The sequence below is a fragment of the Cephus cinctus genome, unplaced genomic scaffold (genome assembly GCF_000341935.2).
Source record: "Cephus cinctus unplaced genomic scaffold, Ccin1 Ccin1_scaffold0407, whole genome shotgun sequence".
NCBI classification, from domain to species: Eukaryota; Metazoa; Arthropoda; class Insecta; order Hymenoptera; family Cephidae; genus Cephus; species Cephus cinctus.
Window position 1 is genome coordinate 1,017,536 of NW_014333091.1, and position 25,098 is coordinate 1,042,633.

The 25,098-nt window shown below is 40.5% G+C and overlaps 1 protein-coding gene and 1 long non-coding RNA gene across 3 annotated transcripts in view; one reads left to right on the plus strand and one right to left on the minus strand.

Moving 5' to 3' along the window:
- The window catches only part of LOC107267508, a 51,128-nt gene extending 28,102 nt beyond the window's left edge, over positions 1-23,026 (plus strand). Inside the window, exons 2-6 of one of the 2 annotated variants that reach the window (XM_015739321.2) lie at positions 7,296-7,501; positions 10,488-10,623; positions 10,825-10,958; positions 14,992-15,232; positions 22,423-23,026. In XM_015739321.2, the coding sequence (XP_015594807.1) occupies positions 7,296-7,501; positions 10,488-10,623; positions 10,825-10,958; positions 14,992-15,232; positions 22,423-22,532 (827 nt within the window). In that variant the 3' untranslated portion in view covers positions 22,533-23,026. The remainder of the gene's footprint in view (positions 1-7,295; positions 7,502-10,487; positions 10,624-10,824; positions 10,959-14,991; positions 15,233-22,422) is intronic. The other variant, XM_025084871.1, reaches the window with a different exon arrangement.
- Positions 1,799-9,983, minus strand: LOC112494323. Its single transcript, XR_003059604.1, has 4 exons — positions 9,859-9,983; positions 9,647-9,768; positions 2,416-2,594; positions 1,799-2,083 (listed from the first exon to the last, which is right to left on the minus strand). It is a non-coding gene; the product is annotated as an uncharacterized LOC112494323 (long non-coding RNA).
- Positions 23,027-25,098: the final 2,072 nt, after the last annotated feature.

The window sequence follows — 25,098 nt, forward strand, 5'->3', positions numbered from 1 at the left end:
CCCCCCACCCCCCACCCCCACCCGCCCACGTTTCTCGCGTTTCTCACGTTGGAGGGCGAAAGATCTTTATGCCTCTCTCACGCAGCGCGGGAGTTAATTACGCGTATTAATTAGCTCGGCAAAAAGCCCACAGTGGTTTTTAGCCGGATGTAAGACCGCACCGAGGCCGTAGAGCTTTGAGGGGGTGGCTTTTTCTCTTCGTCACTTTACGCCTCTCGAGATATAAAGGGAGTCAGTGATTTCACGCTTAAGGGATGTTAAAAAATTGTCCGTGATTAGTATCGCGAGGCTACGAGATGTAATAAAGACTGTTATATAATTTTGTAAAAGACAGTCATACGTTTTAAATTTTATCGACTTTCAATTATGAGAAAAGTCATTAGCGTAATGTATAATCGGTAGATAAATACAATACTGTAAAAAAAGTAAAGGAAACGAAAAACTTTAATTTACAAAAAATAGGGGGTCAGTGGAAAAAGGTCACAACGTTTTCTTCGTAAGGAATCTCCCACATTGGAGTAATTCCATTGAAATTCGTATCTCGCGAAAGCAGATGGAAATGAGAAAAAATTTAAATTACCGGCAAATTGATATATCGCGTTAACTTACGTTTCGCCGCGAAGAAGCTATTGAAGTCCAGAGTAAAAGTATGTAAGTAAGTGATGTCATAATGGATGGCAGAATAAAATCGGAAGAATCTTGACTTTCGAAAGGCCCCGTGAAAGAAGTACGTTAAGTAGCCGTGAAATCGTGAGCGTCGACGTGATTTTCTTGGTGAGGGAAAAAAAAAGTCCGATCGTCGAAAAGTTGAACGGATCAGCGCATCCTTTCGCATGATTATCGACTAGGAAATCAATTCTCTTCCCCGGTGCGATTTTGCCATATTTATTTTCATCGCCTTTCTCTTTCCCTGTCTTACTGCCGCAGCTTCAATCTCGCGCTCCTTCTCCTTTCTCCATTGGAACGTACACGTGAGAAGCTCGCGAAAACCACTAACGCGACAGGAATTTGGCACAAAGAGCTGCCTGCCTCGTCAACGTCAAACGCCCGACGCGAAGCGACGTTAAAGCGTCTTACGAAACGGAAATCAATTCATTTAACAACGCATTCCGTCGTTTAGCCTATAAGGCCTTTCCACCGGCTTTGACGATGGAGGCGCGTTTTCATAAGCTGCCAGTAGTCGGCGCCTGGAGTAAACTGGTTATACAGGATGCGATTTCAATGTGTAACCCAAGTGGCATTATATTCTATAGGTTAGGTTAGGTAAGCGATACATCTTTCTTTCTCCCCTCTACCTCCTCCCTGCTCCCACCATCTCACTCTACTCGCCACTCTCTCCCGGTGTCTACCTTTCGAGAGGGATAATCGCTTCTCGCGCACATAAAGCTACGGTATGCTTCTCAAACGAGAAAAGTTTCTTTTCACGTTTCCGTTATTTTCCTTCGCTCGGCCGAGGATTTAGATTAAATCCCAAGCACTTTGGCTACGTACTTCCAAGGGTTCCCGTCGAATCTCCCTAGGCACCTTATCCCAACCTCCAACGTCTTCGAGCCAGCTCCTCTCGATTCGGGATTCAGGCAGGGCCACTACGGGCGACAGTGGCTGAACTCACTCTTCAGGCGATCTTTACGGGTTGGCTGTTCGCGAGCGTCGCGACGCGTGGCAGATTGAACGGAACGGCGACGCTGCCGCGGGAAAAACTCCGCTCGAGGCTCCTAGCGAAAAATCAATGGAAACTCGAGTTAACCTCGCTCATAGAACTTGCACGGGACCCAACCACTCTTCCTCTCTTTTCATCCTTCACGCCGTCCGTATAACCCATTTCTCTCTTGCCGCACACCTTTGCCACCCTTCTTTTATATCCTCTCGTAGCCGTCAGTCTTCTCTCTCCGTTCCTTTATCTTCGGCCTGCGAAACGATGTTTCCCGACTTCTGGAAAAGTCCTAACGGACTCTCCGAGGGCTCCGAAGGCTTTAACTCTCGCTCGCTTCGACCCGAAAACTTTTTTTCAAGGGTGATCCTGCCAATGAGAATCCTTAGTGATCACTTGGGGTGCTAAAATGGACATTTGCCCGAAGGATACCTGCAACAAAGTCAAAGGATGAAAAGTCTGACTTATGGTGTCTCAGCGTGTGGGAAGGTCGACCGAATCGCCTTTTGAGAATTTCTCAAAGCATCGAACCGTTTCTGTATAAAACTTCGTAAGTTACGAATCGTAACTACTGTAGTATGTATGTAGTATGTGCAATTCCGTATATCAATGCGTGTATTAACTATTCTACTCGTATTTCAATAAGGCTCCATGGAGACTTTACGTAGTTTCTCGACAATTACGGAATGTTTCGTTACTACAAGTATCGACGTTCTCTAGATATTTGAGGGAGCGTTTCAAGATTTACGTCGTTAATATCTTACCCGGAATTGCTTCGAGCAGTAACTTCTCAAGACGCTCCATCTTTTCGCGTCGGACTTTCCGTTGGCGTCGCGCCAACGTTTCCTCTTAAGCTGATTGAACGACGTTTATTGTCACTTGCGTCGAACAAAACCGCGTCTTCCTTGTATCGATGAAATTGCGCGTACATGGCCCCGAGATGCTGTAGAGGACAACAAGACCGTAAGAATCCAAATGAAAAGGAAACATTGGCTCTTCTCGAGTTTGCAGTCTGAGAGAAAAAAAATCAAAGTAAAATCAAATATCAAGAAAATTCCAGTAGATAAATTCCAGGAAATTCCAGGAATTGGGGTTGCGTATAGTTTGCAATAAAATTTTTGAAAATAATACCAAGTAATTTAATATGTAAAATATTTGGACGTATCAATGCTATGATTCATGATTTTTTTTTATGGAAAATATTAATATAACTACACTGCTCCATTTTAGCCTCGATTCCAAGTTAAGTCAATGTACTTTTACGTATACTGCAGAACTTGCATCTACCCCTACTCGTGTTATCCATTTTGGACGTAATACCATTCCTAGAAGCCGTATGTACGGAACGTACGGAAAGCGAATGTCTAAATCTAATTTTCAATTCGCGGATGCAACTGCGGCTTTTGAAAGCTTCATCCGCCTTACAAGCCCCAGGCGAGTGAGCTTGGGAGCGAGTGCCTTGGGCCATGTAAGCCAATAAAATATATGGGAGCGTGCACCTCTACGCTTTGTACTTCGTTACTTCTACTTTCGAAAAATATCAGAGCGTAAAAGAGATGGCGCCACTGAGACAAGTTATACGTGGGTTCATTAAAAACGAGGTGAAAAAATAAAGATACTGCTATATACGCGAAAATAAAGTAAATTACAATATGCTTTATACGTATGATGGTCGGATGCCACATTAATAGCAATATAGCAGTATAATAAATTTAAAAAAAATTTGTATCAACGCTAATGATGCTCGCTGCATCTGGTTCGGACAAAGCGAAAAAAAAATTAGCGGTTACGGTTCTTCTACGGAAAAAAGTTCTTTCGCGTTACCACAGCTTTTTAGAGAATTTCCATAGAGTCCCTGAAGATCATAATTTCTTCCGTACCCTACTGCGACTGACTGTTTGACGTTACACCCCGTGTGAATACTTTTTTTCTTTTTTCGCCTGAGAAATTTACCCTCGGATATTTTACCCTCGCTGTATCTACCGAGTGGCCTTTAAAACCGCGACAAGCTCCCGGAAGAATAATGGCACCGTAAATCCTTAAAAAAAAAAGTTGTATCGTCTGACGAAATATTACGAGGACAACAATAATTTTCATCGGGTGCAGATTCAGAATTTTCATTTCCTTTTAGCAACATTCATTCTTCCGTTCGCGCGTCGCGAAAGCAGCCGAGAAAAAGAAAATTGTCAGCATGACGTTTTTGAGTTTCGCTCAAGTCACGAAAACAACTCGGATATATAATATAATAATCTGATGGACTGCTAGAGTGCGTATAGATAATATGAGAATTTCGAAAATTGCATAATTATTTATCTTGACACTTTTCCAATGAAATGGATTAAATCTGAAAAATTCAAAACGCTGCAGTTTCTCAAACCTACATTTTTCTTCATGTTAACGAACATTGATCGAGTCAAGATAAAATGTTTTTATATACAACATATATATATACAGGGTCAGCCAGTAGAAACGCACCAGCAGAAGTTGGCCGCAAGTGGCCGACACGGCAGTGTGGCCTCTTCAAAAAATGACACGTGACTGTGACCGATTCCCATAAGCGCAAACTGACAGTTCGCATAGCAATAAGGTTATTGAAATATTTCAATAGTTAGGTTACTGAAATAATTAATTAACATTGTAATGACAACATATAATATCAGTTAAGATTTATTTTCACAACAGATTTTTTGCTATAAAAACATTTCAATTAATTGATTTTTAAATCAATTAAAGCATTGTATTGCAGAATTGCAGTTGTGATCGTTACTTGGAAATATCGAAATTGTGAATATTTTAAACTTTACATTATTTTAATTGAGATCTGTTGTGAAAATAAATCTTAAATGATATTACATTTTGTCATTACAATATTAATCAATTATTTCAGTAACCTAACTATTGAAATATTTCAATAACCTTATTGCTATGCGAACTGTCAGTTTGCGCTTATGGGAATGAGTCACAGTCACGTGTCATTTTTTGAAGAGGCCACACTGCCGTGTCGGTCACTTGCGGCCAACTTCTGCTGGTGCGTTTCTACTGGCTGACCCTGTATATATATATGTTGTATATAAAAACATTTTATCTTGACTCGATCAATGTTCGTTAACATGAAGAAAAATGTAGGTTTGAGAAACTGCAGCGTTTTGAATTTTTCAGATTTAATCCATTTCATTGGAAAAGTGTCAAGATAAATAATTATGCAATTTTCGAAATTCTCATATTATCTATTTATGTTAAAAGTATACTTTGGGGACAATTTGAACTATACAACGTATAACTTGAGGACAAATGTAAACTTTGGGGACCGTCCTCAAACAATTTACAGCGTAATGATTGCTTTGAGGACCATACAGCAGCTGTCACACCAAATTTGTTTTTTTTTTCATTTTTTCAATTTTTTCACATTTTTTCAATGCTAGGCATTCAGTATTTGCGATGGGCTTAGAAATGCTTCGTTAGGTTAGGTTAGCTCAGAACCCCAATGCTGTGATGTCTCGAGTAGTAGTTTAAAAGAAACATCAGCATGCTATTATGAATGCTCCTAATTTGTCGTGTCCTCAAACTATACCGTTTACAAGATTACAAGTATATATACGTGAGCATAAAATGGCATAATAGCTAATATAGTTTCGCAAAAGCTCTGTAAAATATTCCATAGAACAATCATACAGAGGGTGAACGAGAGTGAGATACGTACAGGTATAGACAAAATTATTGAACTGTTACAACCAAAAATGGCGAATACTTTATAACCTCATAATCCTTGCCGCAGGTCCTAAATTGGCAATACCGCGAATTACAAGGTTAAATCCCATAATATTCTAATCACTAACCACATGACACATTGTATCTAATTATTGTCAAACAAATTTTCTCCATTAGACCCTTAACGTGTGAATTTATCGTAGCCATATAGAATAATAATTCAAGCGAAGCAACGCACTTCGAGCTTATTCGCGTTTGGCTCGAATATTCGCGAAATTGGACTCCAGAGATTGTACTTGCATATAAATTTTTCAACCGCAATTACAAACCCTAGTAAATTCGCATTATCAGCCGTGAAATTCATTCGTGCAAATATCGCTTGGCACCTGCAGGATCAATTAACGATATTTTGATAATCGCGAAAAATGTTGCGTGCTAATAATTTTTGAAATTTGAAAATAAAATTTTCATTCGACGGACCACAGTTTACCTACACTTTGTTTCCGATAGAACTTTTCAACGACCGACAAGCTATTGGGTGGCAACAACCCTTGTTTTTATATCGTCCTAAGTACGAGCATGGAGTTTCACCCCACTTACGGTGATTTACGTAATTGGCAATCTGCAGCTCACAAAATTTCGGGATGAGGCACTTTAAACGAGACCACCCGAGTGTTACAGGGTACGTAAAATATGCCAGCCCTTCCAGGGGTGGGTTATGAAAATTAATTGTATACTTGTAACTTTCGTATATTCGCTCGCAAGCTAAATGGTTGAGCTTCTTTTTTTCTCTCTTATTCCATTCTCTCCCTCTTTCTCTCTGCCCTGGCATATACTATATATACGTATATCATTTACTGCAATGTCTGGCGAATTAAAACTACAAAAACCGTATCCACCCTATAAAATGTACCATTAAGAGATCCAGATTTATCTATACGTAACTTTATTAAAATATATACGTGAAATGTGTCTCGTACATATTTACACGGTCACATTACACAGGGGTAGTAAAACCAGCAGTCGACAGAACATTAAGCGCAACCTAAGCGCAAGGTAAAGATGAAAATTTACGTTTTCTAATTTCACCGAATAAAACGCGAAGGGGTTGAATCGAGAAGATATATGCGATTCGTAAAATGTGAAACCTCTGTGCCAAGGGGCATAGCAGGTTGGGTCACGGGAAGGTCCTCGTATATTTGACGCACGTAATACACTTTTAAATTCTCGAGTCCAAAGACCCTTTCGCGTACGGACGTTACCGCTCTCGTTTCCGGTGCGACGAAAAATGTTCCCAGAGGAACGACCAAAGTCTTTCGCGGGAGCGATGGCCGCAGCGAGGGTGCGTATTACGAATTCCCAACGCGGCGGCGTAACCATAACTTTCCCAGTCGTTAGGGGAAACGTAGTATTCTTTTTTTCTACTAATTTTTCTCTGCTTCAATTAACGACAGGTATGTAAATGCATATAAAGGCTCAATGAAAAGTTTGCCTAAGATGGATCAACGATTGCGCATGAGATAATTAATAAAGTTGAATGCAAGTGGGGGTTCCTTTTTTTTTATATAAATAAATAATTATTGGCACGAAGAATTTCAGGTTAGAATTAGTACAAGGAGATGTAATAAAACTAGGTTGAGATAAAAAAAGTGGAAATGGGGCCTTCTCCTCGTATGTATATATGGACCACAAGGGATGGAGGGTTAGATATTCGTTCGGTTGACCGATTTGTGGACGAGTTCGACGTTGAAGGTTCTTCACGGCAAAAGGATTGGTTGCCCTGGGGTGTTTCGTCCCTTGGGAATATTTCCCATCGTTTTACTTCTTGTATCGGAGAGGGCTCGTCTATGTGGGTCGAGCCGATATTGCCAATTCTATCCTACACTTACGTGACGGTAGAGTAACGGCTGTTTTTCTTTTGCTACGCTGTTCGCAGGTGCGACCGGTCTGAAGGATGTAAAGATCAAAGTTCCGGATATGGTCAGATCTGGGGATGACGCTTTGCTATCTTGCAATTATGACCTCGAGAGTGCCAGTCTCTATGCCATTAAATGGTATCGTGGAGACGTTGAATTTTATCGTTATCTACCGAAGGAAGCTCCATCCCACACCGTATTTCCGGTTCAGGGTATAAAAGTAGATGTAAGTATAAGGAGAATTTTATTAATATTGCAACTCGCTATAGTCTATTCGTAAGTCAAATTAGTTTTACACGGAGGTCATCTCGCCATGGCTATCAGGATTAGTGGATTGATTAGACTGAACTAACTCAACGTCTGAAATTCATAATTTCATTTGAATCCTACGCGGACCCAGCAGTTGGTTGATTTATGCTTCGTAGATTTTTTTCATTAGAATAGTTTAATTCTAAATTCAATTTTTAAGGGAAACTCATACCTTAAATACCTTGATACTTGTGTACCTCACGTATAGCTGTTAAAAATACTGCTTAAAGCATCGTTTCCAGAAATTGTGCGAACCTTGGAGACGGCTTCCGCGGGCCGATCGATAACACGTTGATTTACGAGCGGATGCCGCTAGCGAAAACCTTTTAGGATTCCGACCGAGTGGCTTTGAACCTAGGTCAAGTAAGTTTCGCGTTCGACCGCCGCTGCCGACGATATAGTATACCATAGGATCCAGCGTGTTTGAACTGTAGGTGTGCCAGTCGATGGGAAACTTGGTAGAACCCCGTATATTACACGGTGGGATAGAGCAGCTAGTACGGAATGGCAGGATCATCCCGGAAGAAGAGTTTGGAGAAATTGAGACGATCGCAATATTTTCACGTTTTTAGTGAAGCGGGAGGACAGGAAGTGGTGGAAGATGCCTATTGGAATGAATATAGGAAGTGAGTTCGATCCCTGCAAGCCGCGAACGTACTTAGGTATGGACAATGAAATTTGAGAGGGGCACGTTTCGGGATCTCGTGGGATCTAATTGCTGTTTCTTCCCAAGAGCTTTACTGGGTTAAAGGTGTACCAGCGATTTCAGAAAACGGAATGTGCGCGGAACCGAGTTTCACGTTTCTACCGGTATGGCACACTACATGCTAGCTAACTCGTTCCTATGGGAGCGATAGGAACTACCGTCGATCTATACTCACGTTTCTCCGCTACTCGAATTCGAAGCGGCACGCGGTAGTTTCACGTAAGAAGTTGTTAAGTTATGAGAAAGTAACGGTAACTCTTGGTATGTCAGTCCGCGTTGGAATTGTATGAAAAATATATGAACAACGTAATATTTCATATGGGAGTTAACGTGGAAATATGGTGCTGAAACTTTAATGAACTCAAAGTAGGGAAACGATAGGTATTGAAATTTTAAAAAGGTATATCTAACGCTGAAGATTTGAATAAAGAAAAAGAGTAACCTCGCGCTTGTCTCTACTCGGTGCAGAAGGAACGGAATGAGGAATCTTGCGATTCTAGAAGGTACGCCGGTAGGTTGCTCTAGGTAATGTTAAGTCCGGAGATAGCGGCTACGAAATTTCAGGAAAGTTAAACTCGCTTCACCGCGGACACGGCGTGTCGAGAGAGTTTCTAGAATCGATGTTCGCGAAAAAGTTTTCTTGGAGTGCCGAGGAAAAATAACTTCTTCCAACTGTTAGGTTAGGTACGTTCGATATACAAATGGTGACTTTGAATTCAACTCGACTTCAGAGCTTCTCCGGAGAAGCGTTATTTACCATCTGCAAATCCCGTGAGTGTCGTTCGAATGCCCGTTGCAGCTTTTCGCATTTCCCGTATCGTGATGGAGCTTATGGTTTTGGCTTTGTATTTCATTGCAGTTATCGCTTGGTTGTGAACGGTAGCCTAAATAGATTTTTCGAAACCCCGGAAACATCGAACCGATGAAAAATCGTCGTTTGAAAAATATCTCGGAAAATCAACTGATTCGCAACTGACCTAAATGCAGCATCCTGAAGTACGAACGAATTGCTAGTGTGCATTTGGATGAAAAAATAAATCGATAACGATTTCATTTCGAGAAGCGCTACTCTACATCGAAATCTCATCACCGAACATCATAACGTCCAGAGCAGCCGTTACTTCTTGCCCGGAAGTGCCGGTCAAGCTGATATCCATATAAGCCATCATCTCGAATAATGCAAAAGCCAGTTTCCTAGGTAGAGAAAAATAGTGGGTAGCAAGTTCAAATTATTACTAGCGTCCTATACGGTACCCCATCTTGGCGTAGCAGCCATTTAACTAAAGGTATATCCCATGCGAGTATCGCGATAGCATCACATACAGTAAAGTTCTACCAAAGTTATGCGAAACTTACTCTGGCTTCGTAAATTTTCCTTGAGTGCATTGTTCTATGGCTTCTAGTAGCGGCGCGACTAGTAGAACTAGTAGTAACACTAACAGCACTGGCAACAGAAGTAGCAGCAACAGGATACTATACTGTAAGAAGTGGTAATAGCGCAGGGTATATCAAGATGCATCAATGCGTCACGTACTTGTGTATATATATATATATTAAAGACAACTAACCAACAACAACCAAGAGGTTCATCAGTTTCCAGAAGACATCCGCGTAAATCCAATATCCTTCTCGGTGTGTGTCGAAGCGCGTCGTCCTGTCTGGGACCGTGCAAATCCCCAGGTATAAAATGATAATCGTACCGCAGGGACAGTCTCAGTGTAACGAAGCACGCGGCGTGGGTAGAAACTCGCAGCCGAGCGACAACCAGGATATCAGGTTACTGAGGAGGAGTGAGTTTGAGGTGTGACGGGAGTAAGAAGAAAGGGAATCCGGTAGTCCAGAATAGTGATCTAGTTTGTCTCGGCGAGATGACGCGATGCATGTAAATGGCCGGATAAAAGTCTGATCTCAATTTAAGGACAGGATGAGAAGGAATAGAGTGAGGAAGAGGGAGAGAAATTTAGAGAGAGAGAGAGAGAGAGAGAGAGAAATAAACAGAAGGGAAAATGAAGAGGGCGTGTTGAGACAGAAAATAAGGACTCGGTCGGTAAAGACGAACTTTGCCTATAACACGACTGACTGGTGGAAGCATAAAATATATTATAGGGACTGTACCTGTACTTGAGTGGTGGCAGCCGTGGTAGCAGTCGAAGCCGATAGGCGGAGCGGTATGGTACATTAAATTTGACATTCGCAGATCTCAAAGTCGGACAACCACGACGTGACTCTAGTCAACGTGTCTAGAGAGCTGACTGGACGGTACAAATGCGAAGTATCCGCGGATGCTCCTTCCTTCCATACTGCGATAAAGGAAGCGCCGATGGAGGTTGTAGGTACGTACGTGGTTTTTCTGTATAGCCGTAAAGGAGGTTAGAGGTGCCGTTCTCGTGGGATGAGACGGGACTGTAGTAGGTTCGACCGAATAGCCGGCAGGGACGCCACAGTGCGGTTAGGTGTTCCTGAGTTCGTGCCTGGCGTTATGCCAGAATCAACTTAATCTCTTTACTGCATCTGCTAAATTATATAATTACTAGATGTCCCAGAAACGAATCCCACGATCGTGGCTGAGAGGCAGCGTTTACCAGCGGGGGAAACTCTTCGAGCGAATTGCACATCGGGACCCTCCCGTCCCGCCCCCGTCATTAAGTGGACCCTCAACGGAAACCACGTAAGTATCACCTCGCCTCACCTACCGACACCTACGTGACCTTACTGGATGATTAAAGTTTCTATACGGCAGTCACAAGACTCCGCTTAGTATGGTACACTCTATAAACTCCATAGTCCACAGCTACGTCTACCATCTAGTGTCCCTTTTATTTTCTCTATCTTTCTTGCTCCTTGTCTCTGCCCTCAGGTAACCATTCAGCCACCCTCAATAATTTTCAGTTAACCTCAGCAATTCCTGAACCAATTTCTACCAGTTCAAACATCTAAATTCTATGTACCAGTCATTGCCACCCACTCAACGTAGACGCCTTTTCCTTTGCTACCTATAACGTATACACGTAATTTATCACGCACAAAATATTTTTATACTTCAGCCTGGTTATACTGTATCCTCTTTATTCACTCGCGCACTATACATTTTATAGCTGGTTTTTTTTCCTTTTTTTTATAATTCGAGTCTCCTCGTTTTACGTTGCAATTAGTTTTGACAATTAGTATCCATCAACCGGTATCGCGCTTAATACGACGGAAGTGCCTGGAGTGCTTTACCAGTTAGTCAACCAAAGAGGCGTCATAGTTAGCAGTGTTCGTTTCGAATCGACACGAGCCGTTATTCCCCATGACGTCACTCTACAACCACTCCGTCAAAATAAACTCTTGATAAATTCTCGAAACATAATGTTTTCAGTTTTTCTCGTGTAGCGCGCGTACACGGTAATAACTTCGATAGGAAATAAAGGGACTTTTTTTTTAAATCAAAGTTAAAACTTCCCTGTTCAAAATTCCTATTACAAGGCATTATTAACTATTAACTATTACTATTAGAATTATTATAATTATTCTAATAAAAATATACATTAAACTTGCGATGATTTGTAATCGAACAGTTTTCATGGCAGCGTTAATGACGTCCGTAAGAAACTTTTCGGATTTTACTCGTAAGTCGAGTTGTACCAGTGAAACGACAATGGCTCGTTTCGCACGAGCGGGCAGAGTGAGCCTGGAAAAGCAACGATTTTATATTGGTAAAGCCAGTCGTTACCGTAGCGAGGACGCCTGTCAGTGGTTATTTCAGTGGGGGGAACCAAAAAAATAGACGGCCTATTGTGTGACGTAACTTTAACTTACCGCAAGTCATCGCCAGTCCCCCGTACCTCGGCCGCTTCACATTTTGAGTTTTTCTCCCTTTTCACCCTCTTTCTCCTTCATCCCTCAACCATCATACGCCATTCTCCCTCCACGTGCCCCCATCCTCCTTTCACTCTATGCGGCGTCGATTTTTCACTTGCCCGCTCGTGCCCGGCGTCGTTTCCGAGCGTTTGGCATTCGCGTGGAAAGCTTCCCAGCAGGACAGATACGAAGTACTTATGTAGTATATGTATACGAAAAGTTATATACACATATTCTTTTTTTTTTTTGAGTATTCCTGGAAAAACGAGTGCGAATGGCAACATCGACCGAATCTCACCACGTCCGCTTTTACGTTATATACATGTACTTTATATAGGTATACTGATAAATTGCAGCCACGATACACTTTATGAATTTATTTATATGTCGAAATGAAAAAAAGATCAACCCTGTCTCGCTGTAGTATTTTGACAGCGGGTGAACCAATCGGTATGCTCATATTTACTTTACAAATTACATCGGGTTAGCAAACTGTCTCTTCTGTCGGGTGAAAGGGGTTTGTTTTGCGGTGCTATAGCAATTTCGATTAATTAAATTATTTCTAATTATCCTATCCGAGTACTAAGTATTGATCCGTGGGTAATTAAAATCACTTTGATAGTAAGTAATTAAATCACGATCTTGTCTAATCCTTCACGTCGATCCACCCTTGTCAATGCAGTATCGATGTATTTATTTTTTATAAAATCAATAATGGCAATCCTAAACGGTCAAAATTTCGGTCATGTAGTATCAGACACGTGTAGTAATGCCATACGAAATACCGTAGGCACTGTAGTATCATGTATATCTATAGTATGTGTTATAAGATTATATATTATACCCTATAGGGTGCTCTTATATTGTTTCTACTTTCATTTTCTCGTGACCCTAACAGCATGAATTCGTTCGCCCCGTTATACTCGCGTCTGATTAGCCGAGATTTTACACTCACGCTTATCGACACAGCCTCTCAAGCTCCAGCTGGGTCAACAGCCCACTTCCTGATTAACAGGAAATTGCATCATTGCGTTAAACCCGAAAAGCCGTGTTGCGTATTTAAATAAATGAATTAGTTCCTCGATTGAATCGATCAGATTAAGAGGGACTTTTATATAAAGACTTTTTGATCCTTTTAATTTTTCGCGATTAAATTATAGTTTTTTGGAAGATTCGCCAAATCGACTGTGGCGCCCTGTTTTCAAAGGAGGGTCGGGGAAAGAAAAGAAATAAATGTGACAAGGCAGTACGTGCCAGGAACGTGTTGATTAAAAGATGTTAATTCTCATTTGGAGTGTACACCTTGTATACCTTGCGTTGATAGGTAACTATATACATATACATATGTATAGTTAAATTATGGGTTTGCTATAGAATATCTTTCTTCTTTATATTATTAACATTGACACTAAGACTCTCGGACTTCTGTCTTGTTAATAAATTAGAGTATGTCGATCGTTACATTTTTTTTTCGCAAGAGGAATAAAAAGTAATCTTAAGGATTCTTGTTTTTTTTTTCCTTTTTTTCGCAAGTTAAGAAAAGTTTTTGAACAACCGTTACAGCTGAGTCCTCGACAAATGGGATAAGGTATTTCCAAAAAGAATTCCATCCCATCCGTCCTATAACTGTCTCAATCGATCTTTTTAGTCTTTCCTTAAATTATTCTTCCCTGTTCCCCATCGTGAAATAATTTGTAAGGGAATGAAATTATCATTAGCAATTGATTACTTGGTGACAGTGCCAGATTTTTTTTTTTTTTTTTTTTTTTTTTTTTTTTTTTTTTTTTTTTTTTTTTTTTTTTTTTTTTTTTTTTTTTTTTTCTTTAAATCATCCAAATCGATTTTCAGCAGTTTCCAAAAATTTAGATAACCCATGAGGGGTTCGGTAAGAGATACGTGAATAAGGAAGAGTGCAGGAAGAAAGGGACGAAAAAGTAAGAAATAAAGAAATGGGTGTCACCCACGAATACGCAGTTGATCTTGTGCCAAGGTAGAAGCTTACATTCGAGATTAAGTTCACCCTCCAGCTTTCGTGTTGCGCATATATATTTTTTGTTTCTGGCGCGCTTTTGAGATTTCCGAAACGGTCATCGACAATTTTCAATGTGACAAAAATTAAAGTAATTCATATGATTTTATCAATAGCAAATTTGTGTGTCCTCACAATATTTTCAGAAATCCTCAAAATCTTTTTTTTTCTCAAAATATTCTAATACCTGGTAACATTTAAATTTATAACAGTTCATAAAATTAGAAAATTGCCTAATACCTACAGGTAGGGTAGGCAGGTGACGAGACTTTGCTAGGTGCCGTAATCCAATCAGAACGATACACGACAAGATTGAGTAAAATCGGATACAGTTGGGTCTAAATTGGGTCTCTATACACGCACCTTACACGAAAGCAGGAACGTATAAAGGAAATTTTACGTTGGATACTTTACGCTTTACACTTTACACTTTATAGACACAGCGCGTTGCCCTACGTCGTAAGTCTGGCTTGATGCATGCCCTTGTTTGTTTGCCGAAGTAATAACGTTGAGAGGATATTTCTCGGCTCTTTTTTCTTCCCTTCCGGAAGACTCGGCCGAGGTGACGTACAGGAAAGTCACAGGGTTGGCAGAGATACTCGTGAGATGAGTGGCTACCGTAACCAGAAGAACGAAGAAGAGGAATGCGATGAGGAGTGGGTTTGGGGCGTTATAAGAAGTAAGGTTGGGAGGGGGGAGGAGGGAGGGGGGGGAATGGAAAAAGATGAAAAAAAGGAATAAAGAGCGACTGCATGTCCTCCATCTTAAAAGCGGCATTATCTATGATGCTGGATAATGCCCATATCCAGTGATGCTGGATCTTTTGTTGCAGCTGAACAACGATACGATGCAGTACAAAGTACAGTCTCAGAGGGTGGCCCAGTATGAAATGGAAATGACTCGGGCGAGTCTCGAGCTCAAAATTTCGAGTGATCTCTTTCAAGATGGCCGCCTGCAGGTGCGTTGCTTCGCTGAGATTTCCAACGTGTACCGCGACTCCGTTGAACTCGACGTCACAGAGGACGCACCCCTTTTGGCCCCGATTACAGGAGACGCATCGCCACACAGTCACCGTAAGTTCAACTACGTGTCGTATAAAAATGATCCCTCGGAAAATATCATCACTCGTCGATCACGTAAATTGTAAACATGACTTTTTTTTATATATGACACTTGAAAGGGAACAAAGAAAGTCTCGATTGAACCCACATCGTCCCCTGGGACGAACGTTATAGATACGTGTATACGAAGCGTGCTCAAAAATATTTGAGTTTTCACGTAAAATTTGCAGTTTCGCCCCACCCTTTCCCTCGCCCGACCCTGAATGTTTGCCATTCGTAAGCGGTCAACGAGCCGGAAGCTCTCGGGGGTTGCGCCCTCTGTTGTGTCAATTGCGAGGGTTAGCACCCTCGGTCCTGTCATCCTGACTCGTATGCCGTTTACTTTATGAATCATGCTGGCCTTAGATGGTTATGCGTTCTCGTGTCATTGGCTTCGCAGCGTCACGGGAATGGCAGGAAACGCGTATTCGTGGGAGCTCGCGAGAAGTCGTGGAAAATTTTGGAGATGAAAAAGGGGGGGACCCGTACAGCAGTTACGGGAATGGAATTACTTTTATCGCGGACGATCGTCTCCGATTTGACTTACGGTGCTTACCAGCAGCAGGGGTCCCTTACTTGGACTATCCTATAGGGGTAGCTACTACAGTGTGGCTGTAGGCTGGCCCTTTCGAGGGACATTTTTCACGTCATTTAATTTCCAGTACAATTGAACGTCCCTCCTTGGTTACCCTTCGGGATTTAGGGGTTGATAAAAAATACATATATATATATATATATAACAACCATCCAGCCAGTTACAGGGAAATTTCTCCGATTAAATGCGCGTCGATAGAAACACGTGTTATACGCTAGCGCTATCTGGTGAGAATTTCGCAAATAAAAAATTTGAAAAAGAATTCACGCTAACGAACCTCTCTCTGCTTCACTATTGAACTGCCTTCGATTATCAGTAATTACCCGGACGCTTCGCGCTAATTAAATCCTGTCGATTTCGCTAATAGAAAGGTATCGCATTACCCGAGTGAGAGATACTCCTGTGCGAATCTATCAGTTTTCTGTGCTATCCGCTCTTCTATCGAATCGAGTAATTTTAAAGCTTGGCTTTCTAGTTTCAAGTCGTTTTTGTTTTTTAATTTTTTTCGTTTCTCTTACCATCTTCAATTTTCGCTCGGCCTACGTTTATGTTGCAAAAGTTTCTCCTGCTCAGCTTTATCCTATCGTTTCTTTTATTACTTTACAGATTTTTTTCATTCTCCTCCCGCGCTTCGTTAGATCATCAAGGGTACCGGAGGAGTTTGCAATCTGATCAAATGTCAGAATTTATCCCGCTGGAAGACGAAAGGGCAAAACTTGAACCAAACCGTTCGACGGGAATAACTTACTGAAGCTCTGCAGTCATCGAGCCTAGAGACTGTTACGAAACGCGAAATTCAATTTCGCTCTGATGGTACATCGTGGCAATTAGCGTTCTGCTCTAATTAATGTTTGCACTTTCGTAAGTGCTCGGAATGATGCACCGTGCAATTCCAGACGTATATTTATACGCAGCGATAAGTGATTGCACGATTTATTGATAGACAAAGATAACCCTATCTCCACGTTATAACCTTTGACAATTGTCATTATTTCATCGCCGTACGCCAGCTATTCCTATACGTACGCGAGCGTGACGCTGCCAATAAATCCTTAGTCGGGTTATTAGTCGGGCGCTCGAGAATGGCAAAAATGAGTAACGATAGAAATCGCGATTTACTTCCATCCTTCGTCTTCGACGTTCGATCGGATGCAATTTGTTAAGGTATATATGTATATCAATATAAGAAAAAGTTCATACACCTAGCAAACATAACAAGGAAGATATTTGCTGTTTGAAATTTGGTTTTTTTTTAACAGATTTTCAAAACGGACTTAGATTAAGCCTTATCTTCATGTAGCAGCTTCACTCCAAACTTTTCACAATTGTTTAGAGGCATGCTTATTGCAATGCTATTGCTTCGTTATTGCAAGCTGGAAGTCCACATGTTCTATTTTGGATTGTACGTATTCCTGGTCGTAACCTTTGGCAGCCTTCATAAATTTACTAGCCTACCAGCCTTAGCAGCATTATGCGTTCCTCGTTGCAGCCGATAAGAGGCGCGTAACGAGAATTCAAGATATGTATTTTCGAGAGGAGCAACTTTATTAGTTCCGAAAAAAAACCTACCAGATGGCGCTGTTAAGCACCTGCGGTAATTCCGGTAATTTCCGCTAGGGGGAGTGGAACGAGAATTCGATGAATTATCTCCAAAAGTTGTGGTTCCGAGGGGAGCATTATAGTTAGTTCCAAAAAATTTCACCTGGAGGCGCTGTTAGGCACCTGCGATAGTTCTGGAAGATACGGCTCGTGGAATTCGGAAAATGCTTATTGAACCGGAAAGCGAAAAACTGCTAAGGATGCTAAGGCTGCATACGTTACGACCAGGAACACTCGTAATCCCAGACTCTCCCGTAGACTCGAAAATCTATGGCGAGGAACTAGCAAAATCTGAAATGAAATATGTAGATTTCAAATTTGTAATAAAAAAAATTACATTGCAATATCTTTTACCTCCGCGGGCGGATTTTTCTCTGACTAAACGCGTACCTCAAAACAATTGGCAAAAGGCGCGTTCGGCGCGAAGCTGCTGCACGAAGCTAAAGTGTTCCGCCAGTATCGGATGTCCAAAAATTACCATATATTTCGAACAGCAAATGTCACACTCACGTATATTATCCGTATGAGCTTTTTCTTCGTCTCTATTCCGTTTTGCTCTACGACTTTTGCACTAAACTTTTTTCCATATTATTTAAAATGTTAAAGATAATTTATTTATTTGCCAACGGAAGTTAAACGAACAATAATAATATGCGCAATCGGTACGCAATCCAAAAATATTCCATGGCTCTCATATCAAATTTTTTAAATCTCCCACCTTTCCACCGGAAACCGCCAACGTGCATCTCAGCTGGTACACTGTACATTATACACATACTATAGACTGATGTGCGACATATAAGATGCACTTGATTCATGTGATGAATCATTTGTCGATTTTGTGACTCACTGTCACACTTACCAGGGTGAACGAACTGCTTTTAGAAGATTCATTCGCCCCTACTCTTTTCATTGGGATGATTTACGGCTGTTTTACGGGGCTGATCGGCCGAAGATATTGCATCGATGCGTCGATCAGTCAAATACGTCAATAAAAGTGCAGCACTTGGCTATGAGTCGTACTACGAAGGACAGGCATCTCTCTATCCTTGTGCTGACGTTATTGGCAGCACTGTTATTACGCAATCAAAGATAAAGGACAATAATGGATATATATATATATATATATACACACACACACAGCCACTGTACAGCATAACATTTTTTTCTGGAGCAAAGAGAAATGCATGAAATTAAATTAGAAAAAAATTAAAATGAGAAATAGGGTAGTGATGGATTGAGAAAGGAAAAGTGTAAGGAAAAAAAAAAGAATGAAAGGGAAGCTAATAGTAAATAATGAAATTCTAGTCATAATTTTTATAATATTCGTATTGGATAAATTCGCGAAAGTGACCGAAAGAGAAAGTTGACTGACAACTTTCTTTTTCTTCGTAGGACCTCCTACTTCCGTATCTTTTGTATACTTCCGACCGACATCCCGTTTCGAAGATTTGTGGAATTCGCGCGACTCCTTTTTGACGTAAAACCTACTGTGACGTCGCGGGAGGAGGGGAAACAATAATAGCGACGACGTCAATCGCGAGAGGAAGACGTCGGGCGTCCTCATTTTTCATTCCTCAATGTTGAATTACCTACGCGGTTTGGCCCAAGTGCGACAAGTAAGAGCGATGGGAATTTAGTAATGTAAATTTATTCATCTCTTCATACCGTGAGAAGTACATGCAAATCGAAACAGTTTGAAAACTCCTTTTTAAATATTAACATTATTGATTTACGACGCTTTAAAATACATGAACGCGCCCCACTTTCAGATATCAGGTGTAAGTGTGTGTATATATATATATATATATATATATATATATCCAGGAACGTCCACGCGATGCTTATTGAGTCTTCGGAAAGTTCTACTTTCTATAGAAATTCTAAAACACCATGTCCATTCTACGTCCCCATGCAATTCGTACCATTCATGAATTCTATAGAATAATAATTCTCGGTGCAGTCGCCATTCGTACAATTTACTTCCATTACTTCATTCGACTATTCAGTAGGTACAATTCGGTACTTAACATAATCGGATAATCGTCCTCGAGACGCTTTTTCAGTTACATTATTTATTCGCGAATAGTCTGTGACAATTTATGATTATCAATAATAACTAGTACATTTTTTCAAAGATAATACAGCGGGTAAGAAAATTATTGACATACGTCATTTTTCTTGAAATAATTTTGAAGCAACAAAAATTGAGTTAATTATTTTTATACCCCGATTTTCTTCAATTTTCTTGTCTCGCGTATATTATTTGCATTTCTCTTTTTCTTTTTATTCACCGCATGCGCACCGTAACGCGTGTAATTCTTCCTTGTCACGTGACCCCATTTCAATCAAGAAACGAACGCGTGCTTCTTCTCCGTTCTCGCTCACTTCCGGCTGCCAATCCATATGCAATCCCGCACGTGTACTTCGATTTTCTTTCCCGGAAAACGTTGAGAAATATTGGCGAGTAGTTCTTATCTCGTTAGGCATGCACCGCTTATCCGATAAACTATACGTTGACGTATGGAACATACGTGAGAAAAATGCAAGCACGTGTAAATACGAGGGAATATAGGAAGGAAAAAGAAGTTATAGGTACGTCGATGCTGGTGGTGGATGGTGGAATCCGCGCGCCGAACTTTTACTAGCCTAATGAGTTTTACGTGTTTACATTCGAGCGCACGTGCCGCGTCTAACATAGTTTGCTCGTTGCAAGTCCAAACGTGGAACTTAGACCAAACCGACCTTATCCAGTAAACGGGACTCTGTCGAGTCTGTGTTATTCGACGGATTTACAAGTAGGCTATGTATGCAGAGAATGAAAGGGGATGAGCCTCATTAGCGGGACAATAGCACGTATCCTTATGTACATATATAGTCCGTTCGATGTGAAGGCAAATAATCGGGGGACGAAGAGATGAAAAAGGGAAATTACCTCGAAAAGAGTTTACTGTATACGAAGGGATAGTAATTTCTAGTAACTTTAAAGCGTCCTTTTTATTTTCTACAATGGACAGGGACAATACACCTTTTTTTAAATTTAGTCCCCTTAACAATTGGCAGTACTGGAAATTGCGTGTAAGCCAGTATGAAGTTGCGTTTGCCTGTTCAATAAAATTTGTCTTAATATGATTTCTAAGGCGATTGGAAAAAAAGAACGAAAAGACAAATCTCCCTCCGCTCTCGATGCAATAACTTCATTCTCTCTCGGCGACGTTTTTCATTCTGGCGAGTTTCCAATTTCGATGCGAGATTCAGAAAAATTCTTTATGGCTCGTTGAAAATCGCGACACGCCTCGTCGACTTCCTGTGTATCAAAGCCTCGCGAAAGAGCGGGGAAGAGTTTTGAAATTCGCGGCGCGAAATTCAAATAATTTCGAGACACGTCGAACGCGTTAGAGTGCATGCGCACCTACCGCGGCGAAGGTAGTTTGAAAAGGCTAATAAAAAGCAGCGTGTTTCGAGTGGGCAGACACGCGTAATAAAACAACACGGATTAAACGAGTGCGCTTTATTAATCCGATACAGGTGATAAAGATTCGCGAGGGATTTATTACTCGCGATATGGACCGAATGAAGAGGAATGTTCGGTTCATAGGCCCTTGTTGCCATGTGCACTCAGTCCGCGTGTCCTTTCAAGTGCACGTGCACTCATTTCACGTATTCCCACGTTGCACCGAATCTCCACTATATCCGTCCCTCTATCCTATTCAATAGCCAGAACAGTGAGATTTATTTTCATCGCTGTCAAATTGAATCTCCCGCAGAATTTCCCTTTCGCTACTCGTTCCATAATACGCGGATTGAATTATGCATTGGTTTTCATGGGAAACGAGACGCCTCGATCGGGTCCGGCGATACTGCTGGGACGAAGGGATACATTTGCAACGTGGACTTTAAAGCACCGAGTAACTTCCAACTTGATTTACCTGCTAAGATAGTTTTTTTCTTTAACTTGAAAATTTCATCAGAAACTAACAAGTCAGCTTTAATATGACTCTTTGGTTTCACGTTGCCGCAGGCTTTCGCGACTAGGATCTGAGGTACGAAAACTTTTCTCCCGGGTTGCGTAACGACACTTACTAAAGAAATTTTGAGTTTACTAGAAAACGTGGATTTAACAACATTTCAGTATTCACGAGTAGCGTGACTGTACGTGGGTAAACTTCTCAATCAGTTGTCGATCATTTACTTCGAACAGACCAGGTATTATACTAGTGAAAAATTGGCATCGTATACCAACATTATATATTTTTAACTAAAAAGAAAAATTTTCAAAAATTTAAAAATTCTTTCAAACAATTCAAACGATCCGGACACCCCTGTCTGAATATAGAGAATTTAATAATAAACAACTAAACTATTTCAAAGTCCGATAAGGAGTCCATTAACAGTTGATTATCGGCAAGTAGAAAATACCTTCGTCTGCGTATTCTCAATAAAGAGTAAAATGCTGTACGGCAGTGATCCCACTGTACGTATTTACCATTGTTATCTGCATCGAAGGAGTTTGTAAACCCTCAGTTTTTCCTGAAAGTGGAGAACGCTCGATGAAAATACAGGAAATGCACATGGAATTCGATTAACGAGCGGTAAAAATAATGATAACGAGAAATAACATATATATTTTGTCGAAGGTGTACTTCCAGGATGTGCGGCACTCACAACGGCAAGCCGTTATTCTTTTAAACTAACCCTTGGGACATGTGTTATTGGAGTGCTGAGCTAATCTAACCTAACGAAATCATTTCTTAACCCGTCACAATTGAGTGTCCAGTATAAAAAGTTTTTGGAAAATTCGGTGTGAGTGCCGCTTTATGTTCCTGGAAGTATATCGTTACACATGAAAATACTTCCAGGCCCGTCCTAGAAGTCTTCGAGTGTCCTCATAGTCCCTAATACGTATCGGCAAGAGTCCTGGAACTCACCGATCAACAAATTTATAATATCTTGTCCGTTTGTTTACCAGACTCGAGCGGATGTGGTCATCCAGTTCTGTCCGAGACTCACCGACTGATTCTAGTCGCCACGACGATGGTCAACGTGGTCAACATTCTACGAGTGTCCATCCTGAGGTAGCTCGACGGCTCCTGAGACGCCGTTGCATCTGTCTGACCCGATTACATCGTCCATGTAAAACCTAGTAGTCTAGGGCTTCCAGTTATGTATGTTATACTATGTATGAAGTAGATAGGTGAATAATTTTTATTGGAGTGACGAGTAAATAATACAACAAACGATATACAGTTACTTTTGAACATGTTATCTTTTGATGTAAATTGTTAATAAAATGCGTTAACTTATGCATTCCACACGAGACAGCTAAGAACGATGGGACGTTGAGGGATAATGATAATAATGATAATGATATACGATAAAGAAAAGAAAAAAAAATTTATATACATAAATGGAAAGTCCGTGAGACCACAGGATTAAAGAAAAAATGTATGGCGGCGTACTCGACATTTTCTACTGTAATATTCCTAAATCATGGGAATTACTACGATTGAGAATAATCCCATAGAGGAGACTGGGGTCGTCATGGAAACAGCACGCGGCAACATCATCGATACGTAAGTATGAAAAATATTATCATCTTAGCGATGGATATAGCGCTAGATAGAAGCTCGCTGTGTTTATGATTATCCTTGACTAACTGCGAACTTTCGAATTATATTAGAAAAGAAAAGAAAAAAGATCTTCGATTTAATACGTCATTTCCTCGTGCTCTGTTATCATTTGTAAACGTTGTACCCGTAACTTTGTAATAAAAGAAAAGGAATCGTCTGTCGTAAGCTAATTGTCGAACAAACAAATGGATACGTAAGCGAAGATTAAAAAAAGTGGAAAATCTGTACACAACAATCAATAAAAAGAATATCGTCCAAAAAAATTGTATCGTGTGTATTTAATGTCCAAGAAAATCGCAAGTAATTTCAAAAAAAAAAAAAATCCCTTCGTTCGCAATGAAAAAAAAATTTGTTGAACGTACCAGCGACTTCAATTTTCAAAATGACTTCAAGGGTTGGCAATTTTTGTGACCATAAAAGGTACGTATACAATCGTCATGAATTTGTGATACGTAAAGCATTTTTTTTTTCATTGCCGAATAAAACTTATGTCGTAGCAAAAATAATAAAGAAAGATCTCGTACTACAATGGTCAACCGAAAGCTTTATCTTTCTCTCGACAAAAATTGGATTAAATTCTAGTTACCTCAATAAATAACTTTTCTTCCCTTCCCTTGTCTCCTTCAGGTTTGTCTCGCATACGTAGACATATTGCACGGGAACGAGAAAAAAAAAAAGGCTCCTACCTCACAAAGACGATATCGAGAAACTGAAAGAAAATTGACATTGGAGTCGAGCGTAAGTAGTGAGAGCCTTGTCACAGTCAGACATAAGTATAAGAACGTCAGGACATTGGATGTTATCGATAAAATTAAATCTGTATATAGATATACATAAAGACTCCATTCAATTTCTTTTTTGACTTTATTTCGTTGCCACCCCTTGCGACCCGAGGGAACCGTCATCCACTCGCGATTAGCATCCCCTGAGAGAGAATAATGGCCTCTTCGAGGCGACACCTAAGAGGGGAAAAAAATATTTGATAAAAAAAACAAGGGATCGAGGAATATTTTTATAAGAAATCTTTTTTCTTTCAGCTTACACTATGTTCGTTCCCTGAGGGTTGGAGGCCATGTTGACTTTACATATCGTACCAAGCACTGTATCCGATAATCGATCGGCTTAATGTGGATTATTCAGCAATGCCTCTGGTACTATTTGTCCTTCAGGAATGTTCGTAAAAAAAAGGGGGAACAAAAATTGCGAGGAACAAACTGACGTTATACCCTGACGGATTTGTTCACGCTGCCGTATCGAGTGGCTCGGCTGTTTGCGTATTCCACCTCCATTGGAAACGATAAATCCGTAAGTCAAACGTCACGTTAAAATGTTCTGTACAGAGTTGATATAATAGTAACCGATACAAGTGGTAATCGATTACTGTAAATTACGATTTTCATTGGAACCTCCATTAAACTCTGTAAATTTAATAGTAATTAACTGCGCGGACCGAGCTTTCGCTTTGAAGGAAATAACTGGCACAACAAACTCGCGATAGTCGCCAATCGCATAATTGAGCCATCGATTAATTAAACGTGCTCGCAATTGACGTCCGAAAAAGCACAGCTACATACAATTACTTTAATAATGCTGATAATAAAAACATTAAACTCCCGTACGCGTTTGCGCAGTTATGAAGTATTACAAACATACATTTTTCGTACGACCCACTCGACCTATAAGGTAGGAAACTGCAGGCTAATGATATCTGAATTTATAACATAGCGAAAACAATATTATACGTGTGGTGTATGCTGGGAAAACTATATATATATAGTTAGTTATGGAAATGATTAGTATTTGGAATTACAACGAATTCCTAGCGAGAATTTCCACGACTTTAGATAAATTAACAAAGCAAACCAGTGAGAATACAGTCAGTATAGTGAATCTCGACAGAATCGCTACTAATAGCAGGTGACAAATTTTCTCTCCAAACAACTGCTTCGGTAATAATTTTTTCCTGCTACGTCATTTATATACTTATTTTCATAACGTCGATGTAACGAGGCTGT